Source organism: Lissotriton vulgaris, chromosome 3_1, assembly GCF_964263255.1.
Source record: "Lissotriton vulgaris chromosome 3_1, aLisVul1.2, whole genome shotgun sequence".
In the NCBI taxonomy this organism is placed as follows: domain Eukaryota; kingdom Metazoa; phylum Chordata; class Amphibia; order Caudata; family Salamandridae; genus Lissotriton; species Lissotriton vulgaris.
Genome location: NC_141689.1, coordinates 2,133,947,714 through 2,133,967,107, shown reverse-complemented (window position 1 = coordinate 2,133,967,107; position 19,394 = coordinate 2,133,947,714). Strand labels below are relative to the sequence as shown.

Below are 19,394 nucleotides of genomic sequence, written 5' to 3'. Positions count from 1 at the left end.
ATATAAATGCCTTGATTGATTGATTGATTGATTGATTCCTTTGTCAAAGCAAAGTATTGCAAGATGGATTTCCAGTGCTATTCTTTATTGCCACTCAGCAGCAGGTAAACCGCTGAACAGCAGGATCAGAGCACACTCCACAAGATCCGTTGCTTCATCTACAGCTCTCTACACAGGAGTACACATTAGAGACATTTGTAGAGCTGCGACTTGGAGCAGCGTGCACACCTTTACGAAGCATTACTGCTTGTAGTCCTTGGCGCAGGAAGACAAAGCTGTGGGCCAAGCAGTCCTGAGGAACCTCTTCCACTAATTGGTGAGCTTTCCTTACTATCCCTCCATCCTTTTCTGCACATTTTGTTTCTAATGTTGGTACTAATAGTTTATCTTATGTATAATTTCTTATTTTTTTATGAAAGTATATATACTGAGATATTCATATACATATATACATGATTGTGCCACAAAATGTGCTTTATGGTTTACTGCTAGCTACTCTGATACAAAGAATGGGAATCTGTGAAAGTTCCAATACTGGGGCAAGAAAACAAGTTACTTACCTGTAACTTTGGTTCCCCAGTATTGGTAACTTTCATAGATTCCCATGTGCCCACCCTCCTCCCGAGGAAAGCTCAGCCTTCAGCAGATGTGGTTACTGTTATCCAGTATTATGGGTATCTTTGATAGATTCACTTGTCTGAATCATTCCACCTCATCGGGGTGGGAGTACCCGGTATATAAAAAGAGTAATGTCATAAAGACATATACATAGCAGTAGGCCAGAGGCCTCTCATTAGTAACATATCCATGTCCTTTTGTAAAAATCCCAAACTTTGGCCAAGAGCCAATCAGATATCACCACCCTCTAGAACCTTCCTGGAAGGAGCCCTAGTCCCTCAGATTTTCTACCGCACGTCGTGCTAAGGGAGTCTCCTCTGAGCTCTGCTCAGTTTCTTTGTATTTCTGGATTTATTTCCACATATTTGTCTCAGAATTATCATTCTGTGAGGAATCTTCCGTTTAGCCATGGCTGATACTCCAAAAAAGGGACTTTTCAGACCTTGTGCCTCTTGTGGCAAAAATAGGCTTCATGTGCATGACCGGCATGAGGACTGCCTTTACTGTCTATACCCTGACCATTCAGCAAAGGATTGTAAGGTCTGCCGTACTTTTTCAACCAAAACTCTCAAGGATAGAGAGGGCCGACTGCTGATATGGCTTCAGAGACTCAAGGACAAGGATCAACCAGTCTCCTCAGGTGAGAGTGAGTGTTCCATTACGAGTATACACTCTTGTCCCAAAAGGCCTAGAATGTCATCCCCAGGACCATCTGTACAGCCACCTCAAAAGAAGACGCCCAAGTCTTCAGAGGTTCGTTCTAAGGCTATTGCTGTGAAGGTTTCTCCACAAGATCCTGCCTTCAAGAAACCTTTGGTGACATCTTCAGCTCTGCCTGTGACAATGTCGACAGCCACTATCTCCACGTCGGTGACGTCCTCTTTAACATCAACGTCGACGACTACTACATTCTCGTCATCGACGGGTATGTCTGTTCCATCTCTGATTGTTTTTAAAAAGTCGTCGACGGCTCCACCGTCGACGAGTGCCTCGTCGTCGACGAAGTCTAAACCGTCGTCGTCGGCAAAATCATTGACGTCGACGAAAGCCTCATCATCGTCGACGAAATCATCATCGGTGTTGAAGGCCCCATCGTCGACGACAAGTTCATCGTCGATGAAGTCCTCGTCGTCGACACCAGCGTCAACGAGACCGTCGACGAGCCCGTCGACGGCGACCCCAATGTCGACGAAACCGTCGATGACGATACCACCGTCGATGAAGCAGTCGACGGCGACACCAGCGTCGACTAAGCCGCCCACGAAGCAACCATCGGCGACGACGCTGCCGTCTACGTCGTCGTCATAGAGGAAGGCACCGTCGACGACGAAGTCTGAGTTGACTGTCAACGTTCCCCCATCGACGCCATCGACGGGTTCGACGACGGCAGAATCGTCTCCATTGAAGTGTACCTATACGCACTTCAGGGTGACTACGTGTACTCTTACGCCGGAGTTGACCTCTCCAAGCAGGGTCCAACCATTCCCCCCTGCTCATATTCTGGATAATGAGGACTCTGATGAGGGCTCTATGTTCCAACAAGCGACAAGCCCATCTGAACTACGCGTAAAACTTCACGAAAGCTCAGATTATGAGGAACAAGGACAGGATGATTTGGTGTACCAGGAGGAATTCCAACCTCCACCGCCTCCTCAACAGCCTATGGTGTGTCTCCCAGCTTCTATAGTGACAGACCTGCAGTTTCTCATTGCGGACTACAAACAGAGGTTCCCGTCCACTGCTCCGCTTCCGCCAGTGGTGACACCGCCAGTTGTGACACCACCAGTTGTGACACCGCCACCTAGGCCTCGGCCTACTCCATTCGTCCTTCGACCAGATCCGGTTCCCTCTCGTCCTCTGTCATCCTCTGATGAGGAAGACGAAGAAGAGGAGCAACAACGTGAGGAAGGGGAGCTCCAGGACACACAAGACGAATGGGATGAGTATGTGATTCCAGGTCCAGCATCCCCTATACAGGCACAAGCAGATTCACCCCCGGAAGACATTGGGGGATTCCACAGCATCCTAGAGAGGGCGGCGTTGCGCTTCAAACTCAAAGTAACGGCAACACCACAGGATTGCTTCCTTTATGATTTTAAAGAGCCATTCCAAAAGATGTTACGGTCCATTCCCATCATTGATTACATCTGGGAACAAGGGGAGAAAATAATGCAAAACCCTTCATCTCTGGTTCCAGTGCTGCCCAGACTAGATAAAAAATGTAAAGCTCCTGACACAGCCCCAGCTTGCCTTATTGGCCATCCAAAGCCAGACTCTGTGATCACCCAGGCAGCGCAACGCAGGTCAAAGAATCCTTCGGCTGCATTGGCTGCGCCGCCAGATAAGGAGGGTCGAAAGCTAGACAACATAGGGACGAGGTTTTCGTCCAAGTCAGCTTAAAGGTGCGTGCAGCAAACTCTTTAGCACTGCTGGGACGTTAAAACCGTCAAATGTGGGCAGATATCACTCCATACTTGGATTCGCTTCAAGAGGAGCAGAAAGAAGAGGCGAAGAAGATTCTCCTTGAAGGCGAGCGTTCCGCTTCGGAGATGATTGATGTGGCGATGGATATTGCATCCATGGGGTTCCGACAGCTGGCAGGAGCTGCAGTCCTGAGGCGCCACGGTTGGCTTAAGGCAACATCTTTCCGGCCCGAAATTCAGACCAAGGTATTGGACATGCCATATGACGGTCAGCTCCTTTTTGGACAACACATCGATGAGATGCTACAGGGTATCAAGAAAGATACTGATACCGCAAGAGCTCTAGGTACTCTCCAATTCAAGAATCCTTCCTTTCGGGGCTCCAGAGGAAGAGGTCAGTCCTTTAGAGGCACCTATCAGGGGTACAAATCCACGTACGGCTCAAGCCAACAATACAAACCCCAGTACCAGCAAAAGCAGCAGCAAAATCAGTCGTCCTACAACAAGTCTTCCTTTCGCGGACGAGGGGGAAAGAAGGACGCAGGCAGAAGGCAATGTCTTCTCTCTGCCACAGGTCTCCAGTTTCGCTCCACGTTGCAAAGTTGGCGGGAGAATTTCATTCTTCCTTCACAATTGGCGACATATTACAATGGATCGGTGGGTCCTCCAACCTGTTCAATTCGGACACTCTCTAGAGTTTGTGAAAACTCCTCCTCAAAAGCCGCCAATCCCAATGCGGCACAAAAATCTGCAACTGCTGCAATTGGAACTCTCCCTCATGCTCAAAAAAAGGAGCGATAGAAAGAGTCCCCCGGAATCAGAAAGGCAAGGGATTCTACTCCCGATTCTTCCTAATTCGAAAGAAGGAGAAAAAATGGAGACCGATATTGGACTTGAGAAACCTCAACCAATACCTCAAAAAACAGTCATTCCGTATGGTGTCCATCCAGGAGGTGCTGCAACTCCTCAATGCGAACGACTTTATGGTGTCTTTAGACCTTCAAGACGCATATTTTCATATACCAATCCACAAAAACCACAAACAATTTCTCAGGTTCAAGGTGGCGGGCAAGCACTACCAGTTTCGAGTATTGCCTTTTGGCCTAAAGTCGGCACCACGCATTTTTACCAAATGTCTATCTCCAGTAGCAGCATACCTCTGCCAACAACTTCACCAGGTCTTCCCGTACTTAGATGACTGGCTCGTCAAGGCACCTACTTTTGCAGGCGTGACCAAGTCCTCCAAAGCCTGTCTTCAGCTCTTTAATGGTCTGGGACTTACTCTCAACGAGGAAAAATCAGTCCTTCAGCCGTCCCAGTGTCTCACTTTCCTCGGAGCTGTCCTAGATACTACTCAGAGAAAGGCTTTCCCTTCACAGGAAGGTCAAGCGAAACTAAGGACCTTGGCCGCCCGGATTCAATCCAAAAAGTCCATCACCATGCGCCTCTACAAGTCCTTGTTAGGGATGATGTCCTCGAACACACTTCCGCCCTCGTATGCGTCCACTTCAGGAGGCGCTGTCAGCTCTGTGGATTCAATGCAGGGGATCCTTCGATGACGTCATCCGGATAACTCCTACCATGGTCCAGGCTCTGAGCTGGTGGCTTCATCCACAAAATCTACGGCGGGCCTTTCGTTCATACTTCAAATCTCGCCACAGGTGATAACTACAGATGCGTCTTTCGAAGGTTGGGGGGCGTTCCTTCAGGACCTTCAAATCAACGGGCAGCGGTCCCTTGCAGAGAAGCAACTGGCAGTTTACCTGGCATTAAAAGCGTTCCTGCCCAGGATCAAAAATTCCCCAGTGCTTGTGAGAACAGACAACACCACCACAATGCACTATCTGAACAAACAAGGGGGAACACGCTCTCTGTCGTTGTCTCGAGAATCTAAAAAAAATTGGAAATGGCTTCTTCAGCACAACATTTCCCTTCGGGCGGAGTACGTCCCAAGGACGGAAAATGTCCTGGCTGACTCTGAGCAGGCAACGTTCCGTGTGCCACGAGTGGGAACTGGATCATCAACTTCTCAGCTCTGTATTCGCCCGATGGGGCAGGCCTCATCTGGGTCTGTTTGCGACACAGCACAACGCAAAATGCCAAAATTACGCAAGCTGGCATCCCCAGAAGGGATCACTGGGGAATGCATTTTCGATCGGATGGTGCAACATCTTTGCGTACGCATTTCCTCCATTTCCCCTGATTCCCAGGGTCCTCCGGAAACTGAAGGCAGAGCATTGCACCCTGATCTTAATAGCACCAGCGTGGCCGCGCCAACACTGGTTTACAGAGCTTCATCTCCTGTCGCTGGAGCCGCCAATTCTATTCAAGCCTTGCCTGACTCTCCTTACAATGAACCAGGAGCAAGTCCAGCATCCGGATCCAGCATCTCTCAGCTTGTCGGCTTAGCTCCTGAGTTCAGAGAGTTTCAAAACCTAGACATTCCTCAAGAATGCAGGGCAGTCTTAGCCAGGGCTCGGGCGGACAGTACCAACAAGACGTATTCTCTAAAGCGGAAAAGGTTCTGTGTATGGTGTAAAGCAAATAAGATACACCCCTTTTCATCAACACCTGCACAAATTCTACCTTACCTGCTCCATTTGGCGCACTCAGGATTGGCCCATGCTTCTATTAAGGTCCACCTGGCGATAATATCTCGATTCTGGCGTTTGTCATCTGGTACTTCCCTCTGGTCCGATAAAATGGTTAAGCAATTTTTAAAAGGCCTGTTCAGGACATTCCCTCCGGTGAGAGCTTTACCACCCACCTGGCAATTAAACATTGTACTTGCTCAACTGATGAAACATCCCTTTGAGCCAATACACAGAGCCAACATCAAATACCTGTCTTGGAAAACCGCTCTCTTGCTAGCACTCACATCAGCAAGGCCTGTAAGTGAGCTGCAATCCTTCTCTATTCAGGATCCTTTCTTGCAATTCAAACAGGACAGAGTTATCCTACAGACCAACCTTAAATTAATCTCAAAGGTTCCATCTAATTTTCACCTGAATGAACCCATAGTCTTGCGGACTTTCTTCCCAAATCCACTTTCCGCAGCGGAGAGGTCTCTCCACTCTTTAGACCTCAAGCATTGTCTGAAGTTCTACATTCACCGAACAGAACAGTTTCGGAAATCCAACCAACTTTTTGTCGCCTTCAGCAGGCCCAGAAAGGGTCTTCCTTTGACTAAGCAGAGCATTTATCGTTGGATCTCTGCAGCCATTACTTTCTGCCATCAACAGGCAGGTCATCCTCTGCATTCTAAAGTTCAAGCTCATTCAACCAGAGCTGTCTCCACTTCAATGGTGCTCTTTGCAGGAGTGCCCATTATCGACATATGCAGAGCGGCGACGTGGAAGACACCACATTCGTTCACCAGGCACTACTGCTTGGATTCTGAACTTATGAAACATGCAGCGGTGGGTCAAGCTGTGCTCCGTCATCTATTTCACTAGAGGTGAGCCTTCTTTCTTCATCCCACCTTCCTACTGCCTACTTGCACATTTCTCTATTATATTGTTTTTGGTACTTGTTATATTTCACAAATGGTATTCTTATATCGTGTGATTTTACATGTTGTACCATACAAAATGTGCTGATTCAGGCATGTGAATCTATGAAAGATACCCATAATACTGGATAAGAAATGCGTTACTTACCTGTAACTGCAGTTATCCAGTATTAGTATCTTTCATAGATTCACATGCAACCCACCCACCTCCCCTGGAAGGGCTCACCTTGGCTCACTCAGTAGGTACTACTTAACACTGTGCTTACGAAAATCTGAGAGACTAGGGCTCCTTCCAGGAAGGTTCTAAAGGGTGGTGATATCTGATTGGCTCTTGGCCAAAGTTTGGGCCTTTTTACAAAAGGACATGGATATGTTACTAATGAGAGGCCTCTGGCCTATTGCTATGTATATGACTTTATGACATTACTCTCTTTATATACCGGGTACTCTCACCCTGACGACGGGGAATGATTCAGGCATGTGAATCTATGAAAGATACCAATACTGGATAACTGCAGTTACAGGTAAGTAACCCATTTCTTACACAATGGCTACGAAAATATGAGGCTCTGAGGTTCCTTCAGGAGGGTTTTATGGGGTGAGGCTCTTCTGATTGGCTGATACTTAGTTTGGTCTCTTTTACAAAAAGATGCGGATATGCTACAAAAGGAAGTGAGGCCTAGGCCTTTTTCTTCCTCTTTTGTATCTACTGCTATGCTATTTTTGTTACTGAGACTCCCATTCCGACGACGGGGATGATACAAAGCATGGGAATCTATGAAAGTTACCAATACTGGGGAACCAAAGTTACAGGTAAGTAACTTGTTTTCTTTTTCTTTTTAAAATCTGCACAGGCCCAGCAGGACACATACTTCGTGAGTGCTTCATTTAAACAGTTTTTATCATTATCATGGCCGATGCAGGACAACAATAACACAATACAAAATGCCCAGATAACGCTGGTGATTAATGTTCCTGCTGGAGAGCAATTATTTGTCTGTTAGCGGTTTTTAAATGCAGATTAACTGACTTTTATGTGGAAGGTCTGTGGTTTACTGCCTTTGTCACAGAGATCCTTGTGTTACTTGCAGTTCAGAAGTTACAATCCTAACATAGGACAGTGACCAATGAACTGTCATCAAAGAGCTACATACAAACATGAATGGTATAGTTAGAACTTCGCTTTTTTTGTTTTGTGATATAGTTAGAACTTCCCCAGTCTTTCATTATTCTAATGTTGCTAAAATGAGTTCGTTTGAGCAGATGTAAGTTTTTATTAGTAAATCCAACCCCCAAGCATTGGAGTACTCTACTCTTTAAATCCTAAGTTTGTGTTTCCCCAGACCAAGCGCTCTTAAAATATACTGCCCTCCAGTATGGATGTCGTGATTCATACACCTTGTAATCCTCATTGGCTTATGTGACATTCCCTGTAAACTGATTTACATACGTGTATGATTTATTGTCTCTGTATAATGTGTGCGTGGTGTAAAGTACTGACACACACTATACTGATATGACTAGCGCTATACAACAAATAAAATGCATATGAGAGAGGGGCTTCATAAAGATGAGGGGTACTGTTGGAGGTTGGCAGTGAGGGAATCCGAGGAAGAGGTAATGGGGTGGAGGGGGGTGCCAGGGAGAGATAAGGGGCACTGGTAGAGGGTGGTAGTGAGGGAGTCTGGGGAGGAGGTCATGAGGGGGGTGGGCTACAGAGAGATGAGCGGCACTGTCGGAGGGTGGCAGTGAGGGAATCCGAGGAGGAGGTCATAAGGGGGAGGGGCTATGGGGAGATGAGGGACACTTGTGGCAGTGAGGGAATCCGAGGAGGAGGTCAATAGTGGGGGGGGCTATGGAGGGATGAGGGACACTGTTGGAAGATGGTAGTAAAGGTATTTACGGAGAAAGAGGTTATTGGTGTGGCGCCAATAAAGACTTTCGCATCCGCGCTGAGCTGGCCCTGTCATGGCCTTTCTGTTTTTGTTCATTTAATTAGCAGTCTGGTCATAAGGGCTACTTTGGAACATACTTTAAAGTGCATGCTAATTATATTTACTGCTATTTTCAATGTTTTAAGTTTGAAGGTGATTTTACTAATGTTTTTACCGGGAAAATGAAAGTGGAGCCCAATGGTGCCTGATATGGGGCTGGGGCCCAAGGTCATCTGTGATATAAGGTGCACTGGAGAGGAATAGTGGATAATCAAGCCTGTAAGGGAGTGCGTTGCAGAGTCCGGGATCAGGTGGAGGTAGTAATGAAGAGGGATTCTCCCTTAAGGCTCGCAAAGAGGGAGCCCGAGAAGTGTCACTTGCCTTATACCCCCGTCATAGAAACCTCCTCTTCCCATCAAAGGAACATTACATGGAAAAAACACTTTTTGAGAGTGATAATATTTGGAAAGAGATTTGGAAAAGTGTGCTTTTTACTGGGCCTTGTAAGAGTAAGAAGAGATAAAGGAGGGCCATGATGCAGGTCTGCCTAGACATATATGTGACAAATTGAGGCTGCAGTGGCCCACCCAAATGCACCCTTGGCCCACCCAAATAATAATTCCTGGACTGGGCCTGAGCGGTTGGTGGTGGCACAGACTGTTAAGTCATGGCTCACCTCCCTTAGGGATTCATTGTGTTTGCAGGTAGGTGGTTGTTTGAGAGTTAAAAACCCATTTACTTGTGGAGCTCCTAACCTTCGGCTGCCAACCACATCCGCGTAATTCCTTTGTTCAAACTTGTTCAAGCTGTTGTGCACTCTAAGATCGACAGGGGTGTTATCTTATCGGGCCTCCCTGACCGAAGTTAATCTCTGGTTAGATTGCAACTAGGGACTTGTCCTGTCAGCTGACGTGATTCCATTTATTTTATTTGATGACTAGCCATTTTAACTTTTAGCGTTGTAAAATTCCATAAGCAATTTTAGTTGGCGATTTAACTGGTCATCTGAGATGGGAAAGGTATTTGAGAAGACCTGACTCTTGAAGAGTGCTTGTGCTTAAGTTTAAAAGGGGGACAAAACCTGGTGGTAAGGTATTCGGCAATTTCAAGTTAATGACATAAGCTTAAAAATGCTCCTCTGTTAGGGACATGTGCATGTTTGCTTCTAATTTGCATCCAGTTTATTTATTTTATAATTCATTGCTTTTTGAAATACTTTTTTTCCGTTTTGGTTAAAACAGTGACCTGGAGCAATTGCGAAAAATAAGGAGAAGGAGCCCCCACGAGGATACAGAGTCATTTACTGTGTACCTGAGATCAGATGTGGAAGCGAAGTAAGGCTATGCCTAAAATACATTTAATGGAATTGAGTGATGTGAAGTATTATTATTATACACATGGACATGACTGCCAGTGGCCTCAGGTGTGACACTTGGAGAGCAAAGTTTTAAAACTCCCTTATTGCAAAGTGTTGGTATAAAAGAAAGAAATGTCCAATGTAGTCACACATAACGTGGAGCAACTATGCAGCACATTCCTCATAGATAATCTACACTCTTTCATACTTTTCACCCTTTCAAACTTTTCTTCTAACCTTAAAATAAAATGCATTAAATAACTTTTCCATTCATCTACTCATCTAGACCCCACAAACTGTGGTGAAAGACATGGTACAGAAAATTTTGGAACACTAAATAAACTGTAACCTGAAGTAATTTTGTTGAATAAATGTCTGCTACCGGCGCCCCTTCATCATGATGATGATTTTAGCTTGTAGAGCGAATGATTATCTGGGTACTGGATGACCTGGTGCTTGGATAGAGAAATGTCAAAAGTAGATTTTCTAGTGATAAAGATATACGGTTTTAAGGGTTTGTGAAGTGAAGTGACAAGACTTCTCGAATAGAGTAAAGGTAATTCTAGGTTTTTCAGGCAAGATAGGCAAATGAGCCGCCCCCCATCCTAACACTGTCAGAATTTTGGGACATGTACTCGTCTAGCTGTTAAAGAGCAGAAAAGCTGGACATGTGATAGGGTGTAAAAAGGCACTGAATATACGAGGCACAAGTCAGATTGAATGCCCTGAAACAGAGGGCTCTCAAAAGACACCATTGTCTGATTTGGAGTCAGTACAATTCTAAATTAGCCAATTTTTGCTCATCATATCTAAAATCACAGAACAAATTAATTGACTGTCAACTATGTGAAACCTTCGTGATGAACTTAATTTCATATTGCATTCACGAGTTGCTCTTGGTTCAGGGAAAGACTCAACCATGACCACCAAATAACTTTCAAACAAACTGTAGGGCATAGCTGTTTTAAGTCACAATCCATAGACTGGTTCGAAAATGTGTCAACAGTTGTGGAAATTGCACGGTGCTTGCGAGCTCGCTGTATATCATATCCAGACAAATTGAGATACCCAGCAAGAAGAAGGCTGAACAGGGTGACTACGAAGAGGCTAATGACAACTTTGAATGTACTAAAGGTATTTTTGTTTTTGGGCAGCTGTAATTATCGAACAAGTTGTTCATACCAATTATTCAGAATAAAAAATGTGATGTAGATATGTGGAAATAATTAATATTTGAAACACCTTGCGTCCTATTTCCTGCACTCTTTTTTTGATTGACACTCTAAATGTGCGGATTAAAACTTTGTGCCTCTTGGTTAAGAAGCTCCCTCAGCATAGAAGGCCAAGTTAAATGCTGTTGGAACTTGCTAAACCCATTAAAAGGTTACATTTTTGGTTGACATTTAAACACTGCTTGGGGTATAGGAGCAGACCTACATTGCTTTTGCATTTATCTGTAGGATGCAGTAGCCATTCATAGACCAAAGAAGCCCCTTTTCTTTGCAGCCTTCGTATTTGACTTGCTGCTTGTGAACTGAACAGTTAGGGTTTGAAGAGGCTTACCGACCTCCACAGTAGAAATCAGTCTAATTTAAATGCGTCTAGCGCTTACATGTGAGGATGTGGTTGAACTTGAATTTGTTATGCATGGGCATTATGTACTACCTAAGCATTGTCCTTTTCTACGATACAACATGTGTAGCAAAAGCTTGAGGTTCTCAGCTCAGGCTTGAGGCCATTCTAGGCTTCCATATTCTTGAAGTGGCCCATATGGCCCGTGCCTCTGAGACTTTGTAGTGTTTTCACTTGCATTTGGTTTCAGGACAGCAATTTGCATTAAGCTTGCTTAGATAACTTTCTTGCAACGTTACCTTTCTACACATAGTGTCGCTCCCTAAGTAGAGAAGGCCCTTGATTTGCGCAGTAGCTAGACCATAATTAAAAGGCTTGTTCTGTGACTTTGCATGCCACACCATAGTGGCCATTGTTGTTCCCACACTGACCCCTCCTCTCCAGGGCAGGAAGCCTACAAAGGTGATGTGACCTGGTCCCTGTTGCTATTGACTGTGGATATGCCATTTGTTTAAATGAATACTATGTTTTGTTACTTCTGATGGATACTTGCTGAATCAGCAGATGGGCAGACACTAGGATTTTGTATCCGCTTTCTCTTTGACTCTGTGATTAAGCCGAACACCAGAAGAGAGGGTACTGCTACTATGTCTTTGTCTGAATGATGGTTGCCAAATTGCCCAGAGTTGCGAAGAACTGCCTCCAAATCTAGGATAGTACTATGCAAAAAATGATGGACGGAATGCCGAATAAATCATACATTCACCCCCAGTCAAGATATCTGGGTTAAATCCATTGTTCTTTTGCTCACCATGCCACCCCAGTTTAGACCCAGCCATATGCAAATCAGTCTTGACCCTGTGCCTCACGGGAACAGTCCAGACCGAACTACCAAGCCAGGTCGACCCTGGACTGGAAACAAGCATCCTGGGACCCATTTGTGGGTATTCCCCTTCATCAAAAAACAAAAACAAAGGAAATGATGGACGGAGCGTTGACAATACAAGCACTCACCCCCAGTCAACTGATCTGGGTTTAATCCATCACCGTTCTTTAGCCCACTCTGCCACCCCAGTTCAGACATGGCCATATGCAAATCAGCCTGACCCTGCGCCTCATGGGAACAGTCCAGCCTGAACTGCCAAGCCATGCCTTCCCTGGAGCGGAAACAAGCTACCCAGGACCGGTTTCTGGCATTTCAGCCGTCTTCAGCCCGGCTTGCTTGAATCCAGTGGCAAAGTGAGCAAGGGACTCACGTCTGAGCATACCCTGCCAACTTATGGCAAACAAAGAAAAACCAAAGGAAATGATGGACGGAGTGTTGACAATACAAGCACTCGCCCCCAGTCAACTGATCTGGGTTTAATCCATCATCGTTCTTTAGCCCACTCTGCCACCCCAGTTCAGACATGGCCATATGCAAATCAGTCTGACCCTGTGCCTCATGGGAACAGTCCAGCCCGAACTGCCAAGCCATGCCTTCCCTGGACCGGAAACAAGCTACCGAGGACCGGTTTCTGGCATTTCAGCCATCTTCAGCCCGGCTTGCTTGAATCCAGTGGCAAAGTGAGCAAGGGACTCACGTCTAAGCATACCCTGCCAACTTATGGCGAACAAAGAAAAACCAAAGGAAATGATGGACGGAGCGTTGACAATACAAGCACTTATCCCCAGTCAACTGATCTGGGTTTAATCCATCACGGTTCTTTAGCCCACTCTGCCACCCCAGTTCAGACATGGCCATATGTAAATCAGTCTGACCCCGTGCCGCATGGGAACAGTCCAGCCCGAACTGCCAAGCCATGCCTTCTGGGGTGGCAGAGTGGGCTAAAGAAAGGTGATGGATTAAACCCAGATCAGTTGAGTGGGGGTGAGTGCTTTTATTGTCAACGCTCCGTCCATCATTTCCTTTGGTTTTTCTTTGTTCGCCATAAGTTGGCAGGGTATTCTGAGACGTGAGTCCCTTGGTCACTTTGCCACTGGATTCAAGCAAGCCGGGCTGAAGACGGCTGCAATGCCAGAAACAGCAAGCCGGGCTGAAGACGGCTGCAATGCCAGAAACCGGTCCTCAGAAGCTTGTTTCCGGTCCAGGGAAGGCATGGCTTGGCAGTTCGGGCTAGACTGTTCCCATGAGGCACAGGGTCAGACTGAATTGCATATGGCCATGTCTGAACTGGGGTGGCAGAGTGAGATAAAGAACAGTGATGGATTAAACCCAGATCAGTTGACTGGGGGTGAGTGCTTGTATTGTCAACGCTCCGTCATCATTTCCTTTGGTTTTTCTTTATTCCCCTTCATCAGCCAGGCTAGCTTGAATCCAGTGGCATAGTGAGCAAGGGACCCATGTCTGGGCATACCCATCCCACTTAGGGTGAAAAGTGCTCCGTAAACAAAATGGAAGGACGTGGCCTGGCAGTTCGGGCTGGACTGTTCCCATTGAGTGCAGGGTCAAGATGATTTGCATATGGCTGGGTCCAAACTGGAATTGTATGGGGAACAAAAAACGATGGATTTAGGCCCAGATCTCTGTACTGGGGTGAATGTATGACATTGTTCTGCATTCTGTCCATCAATTTTTCTTTTTGCATTTGTCACCCCGAGTGGGACGGGTATGCCCAGACGTGTGTCCTGTGCTCTCCATGCCACTGTAGTCAAGCTATCCTGGGTGATGTGGGCTGAAAGCCAGAAACCGGTCCTAGGATGCTTGTTTCCAATCCAGGGAGGACCTGGCCTGGCAGATCGGGCTGGAATGTTCCCATTGGGTGCAGGGTGAAGACTGATTTGCATATGACTGGGTCCAAACTGGAATCGCATGGGGAGCAATAAAATGATGGATTTAGCCCCAGATCTCTGTACAGGGGTGAATGTATAACATTGTACCGCATTTTGTCCATCATATGTTCTTTTTCCAAATCGAAGATTGTCAGAAGACCCATTTTGTTGTAAACCCTAAAGAACATGACTCAAAGAAGCGAGTTTGGTGTGAGCCACAGCATTCTACAACCTGCCTAACCTTGGTTAAATGTGCATACAAAATTATCATGTCTTCATAAATATTTACACACATGTCCATCAGTTTGCTATAAAAATACTTATCATACTTGTAGTCCAAATATTTACATAAATGTATACAAATGCTCATTGAAATTGGACGTGTCAATTTGTGCATGCTCTAGGTATCTAGTAAAATAATAAACCATTAACCTTTCTTAGTTAAAACTGCTGAATCTTGTTCAACGTGTGTTATTCACATGGAAAAGTGCTTCCCTTCGGATACTACCTCACGATTCGACTTGCAGTAGACCAAGTCCCATTAATATAAATCAGTGGATGTTGGGTTAAAAAGAAATCATGAATGACCTGCACTGAATAGAACTACATAATTTACCACAGAAACTCACTATGGTTTCACTTTAGCTTTGCTGCCGCCATTTGGTGATTGTGCCTCGTCCCAGCCCGTAGCTCCACCCCGCTCCCGCCTCCCAGCTGACCCGCCCTCGCTCCGCCCCCCCCACTATCCATTTATGTCAGTACAAGCTACGCGCAGCGATCACGCCCCAGTCGCGCCGAAGGTGCGCCAAAGTTAAGCCCGTCTACGCCCGTCCGCGCCTGGACCGCGCCCAGCGCCAGACCCCTGGCCCACGTACCAGCCACCCCACCCGCATCACATACGCCACCTCCACCCTCCTAGCCCTTAACCCCGGTCGACTCCCCAACTGCGCCCAAGCCGCCCCTGGACACACCCATGGACCCTTCACATGCAACTCCTGCAAGTTTGACGGCACCAAGACCAACTCCTCGTTCACTAACACCAATCAGAGATCTGACCCCAACCACCTAAAATGCATCCTGCTCAACACCCGCTCGGTCCACAGACACGCCATCGACCTTTGGAATCTACTAGACACTATTTCTCCGGACGTCGCCTTCCTAACAGAAACATGGATGAACGCCTCATCAGCTCCAGACATCACCATAGCCATCCCGGAAGGCTACAAGATCATCCGAAAAGACCGCAACAAGCAAACAGGAGGAGGCATCGCTATCGTCCACAAGAACTCCATCCGCATCTCAACCAGCTCAGACGCCATCCTCGCTAGCGCCGAACACCTTCACTTCCAGATCCACACCGACCCCAAGACCACACTCAGAGGCACCCTCCTCTACAGGCCACCAGGACCCCGCGCACAATTCAGTGAAGACATCACAGACTTTATCACCCCACACGCCCTACCCTCCGAGGACTACATTCTATTGGGAGACCTCAATTTTCACCTGGAAAAAAGCAACGACAGCAACACCTCCACCCTTCTGGACAATCTCGCCAACCTCGGACTCAAACAACTTGTTAATACCCCTACTCACCATGCTGGTCACACACTCGACCCTATTTTCACCTCCAGCAAACATATCCTTCAGTCACACCACAGCTCTCTATTGGACGGACCACAGCTGCGTTCACTTTATCTACAATAAGACCGCAACACACATCCATCCCCAACCTACTCTGCGAAGAAACTGGAACAAAATCACCATCGACCAGATCTCCTCATCGCTCCTTCAAAACCCCCCTGCCGACTCTTCGAACCCCAACCAAGCAGCCATTAACCTCACCCAATGGCTAACCAACAGCGCCGACAACCTAGCACCCCTGAAAAAACGTCAAATCAATCTAGGCAACAAAAAGGCCCCCTGGTTCAACTATGATCTCAAGAAATCCAAGAAACTCTGTCGCTCCCTTGAGAAGGCCTGGAAAAAAGACCCAAACACCTGCACTAGGGACGCCTTCAAAAACGCCACCCGCATACACCACCAACTGATCCGGACTGCCAAGAAAGCCGCATTCAAAGACCGACTAGACAACAACGCCCACAACAGCAAGGAATTATTCAACATCGTCAAAGAGTTTACCAACCCCACTGCCAACTCCAACGACATCACTCCCTCTCAAACCCTTTGCGACTCCCTAGCTTCGTTCTTCCACGACAAAATCGCAGACATCCACAACAGCTTCGACAATCAACCCGGAGACCTACCCACCCAACCTTCTGCCGTACCTTCACCCCCCTTGAACATCCTTAACGAATGGAACCCAATCTCCACTGAGGACACCATTCGCCTGATGAACTCCATCCATTCAGGATCCCCCACTGACCCATGCCCTCACCACATCTTCAACAAAGCACATTCCAATATAGCACCACACCTCCGAGACGTCAACTACTCCCTCAACTTCGCCACCTTCCCGGATAGTTGGAAACACGCCGAACTCAGCGCCCTTCTGAAAAAACCCACAGCTGACCCCACCAAACTCAAAAACTACTGTCCCATCTCGCTCATTCCATTTCCGGCCAAAGTTATCGAGAAAGCTGTCAACAACCAACTCGCCGCCTTCCTCGAAACCAACAAATCCCTCGACCCCTCACAGTCCGGCTTCCGAACCAAACACAGCACTGAGATCGCACTCATCGCAGCAACTGACGACATTCGAACTCTACTGGACAATGGAGATACAGTCGCCCTCATCCTCCTCGACCTCTCCGCAGCCTTCGACACAGTCTGTCATAGCACCCTGCTACAACGCCTCAGAAACATTGGAATCCAAGGAAAAGCACTGGAATGGATCACCTCGTTCCTTGCCGGAAGAACCCAGAGAGTCCGCCTCCCACCATTCAAGTCAGAGGCCTCTGAAGTCATTTGCGGCGTGCCACAAGGATCCTCACTCCGTCCCACCCTCTTCAACGTATACATGAGCCCCCTCGCGGCCATCGCACGCCAACACAACCTCAACATCCTCTCCTACGCTGATGACACTCAACTTATCCTCTCACTCACCAAAGACCCTAACACCGCCAAAACCAACCTACATGAAGGAATGAAAGAAGTAGCCGAGTGGATGAAGCACAGCCGTCTAAAATTGAATTCAGACAAAACAGAAGTACTTATCCTTGGTACCTCCCCCTCCGCCTGGGACGACTCTTGGTGGCCAGAGGCCCTTGGAAAAGCACCCATCCCGACGGACCACGCGCGGAACCTTGGCGTCATCCTGGACTCCTCACTCTCGATGACCAAACAAGTCAACGCCGTCTCATCATCTTGCTTCAACATTCTTCGCATGCTCAAAAAAACATTTCGCTGGATCCCCACCGAAACTAGAAAAACGGTCACCCACGCACTGGTTACAAGTCGCCTGGACTACGGAAACACCCTATACGCCGGTACCACCGCAAAACTTCAGAAAAAACTCCAACGCATCCAGAACGCATCAGCCAGACTCATACTAGACATCCCGCGTAACAACCACATTTCTGGTCACTTGAAAAACCTCCACTGGCTCCCCGTCAATAAGAGGATAACATTCCGTCTCCTAACCCACGCACACAATGCACTCTACGAACTTGGACCCGAATGCCTCAACACACGACTTTCCTTCTACACCCCCTCCCGCTAGCTACGTTCTTCCAACCAAGCCCTTGCTGCTGTACCTCGTATCAACAAAACCACCATGGGAGGAAGATCCTTCTCCTACCTGGCGGCTAAAACCTGGAACTCACTTCCCATTCACCTTCGCCTCACTCAGAACCACCTAGCATTCAGAAAGCAACTTAAAACCTGGATATTCGACAAGTAATCCCCCACCCTTCCCCAAGCGCCTTGAGACCCTCTGGGTATGTAGCGCGATATATAAATTTATTGAATTGAATTGAATTGAATTGCAGAAAAGTGCTAGTATAATGATTGTAGTCATCACCAGACCCTTATTCTATTTTTTTGAATACTTTGTAGTTGATGCCTTATCTTCCAATTTATATTTATGGATACTTGTAGGCCTGATTATAAAGCAAGTTAGATCAAAGAAATCACTAATTGTGTGCATTTCAATTAACGCTACTCTTCAACATCAAACCCTAAATCCCCAAACAGACTTCAAAGCTGTAGTACAGGAACCAGTGATATCTCACATATAATATGGGAATCTGCTAGCTGGACCACTAAACTCCCACCCAGATCCTTTTAAAGCTATCCTCTAATTTTCATCCAGGTTAATTAATGTTGCATTGAGTTTTCAGGTTTTAAACTGTGGATGCCTTCATGTTTTCAAACTGTGTTTTGATGTACATTTTTCTTACCTGTTTTTTTAGGTCTCGCGCTTAGCGTTGCAGTGCGCAGCTGAGACATTTAGTAGTTAAGAACCGGGTTTAGCAGACTGACCTAGGAATGGCAGACGCACGAGCTTGTGCCTTTCCTTCTGTGGCACGTTATTGGCCTTTGCGTGCGTGTTTTTTTGAAAGCCAGCATGCAATAGGCCAAAGGCGGGCGCATTGCTCCGCCCATGGCCTATTGGTGTCTATTACGGGTTCCAAAGGCCTTGTGGTTTCAATTATCGTGCCCAGACACGGGGCGATAATTGAAACCACGTGCGTCGTTGTGGCGCGCGCACACCACTCGTGTGCTTGTTTTGTACAATATCGATCGCTTTCACTGTAGCTTGTTAATTTTTTGTTTTCAGGTGAAGTGTTGTCCCCAATAGTTCCAGGAAAGGCCTGTATTCAGCTTTTCGCTTTGCTGCTTCTCCTGGACAAAGAGAAAAGATGCCGCTTGTTTATAAGTAGGCCAACGCTCGAGCACTGACGTCACCGAGTGTTCGATTTCACTCTCTGTAACACAGTGACACACTGGAATGATCCACTCAGAGCCAAATAAACACGACGGGCCCATCGCTATTAAACACACGTTGGCAGTCTGTAGAGTCAGCCAGACGCTTCAGTTAGTCATTCTCGCAATGAGTAATTCAGACTCGGGAAGGATTTTTAACATACATCGGCAACGCAGTTTGTCGAAGTCATTCGGATGTTTGCTCTGTTTAAGGAGCAAGCGTGGGGTTAACTTGTGCAGTAACTTAACATGATAGTCAGTTCTGAATTGAGAGCACTGATTCTCTGTTGCTGCAGTTGTCTAAATATCCGACTTGAACAGCT

The 19,394-nt window shown here is 46.8% G+C and overlaps 1 protein-coding gene across 2 annotated transcripts in view; it reads left to right on the top strand.

Annotated features, from left to right (window-relative positions):
• Window positions 1-19,394, top strand: part of SLC30A9 (solute carrier family 30 member 9) — a 783,215-nt gene that overhangs the window by 191,429 nt on the left and 572,392 nt on the right. For both annotated transcript variants that reach the window (XM_086962700.1, XM_086962699.1), the window contains exon 5: window positions 9,728-9,820. In XM_086962700.1, the coding sequence (XP_086818826.1) occupies window positions 9,728-9,820 (93 nt within the window). The remainder of the gene's footprint in view (window positions 1-9,727; window positions 9,821-19,394) is intronic.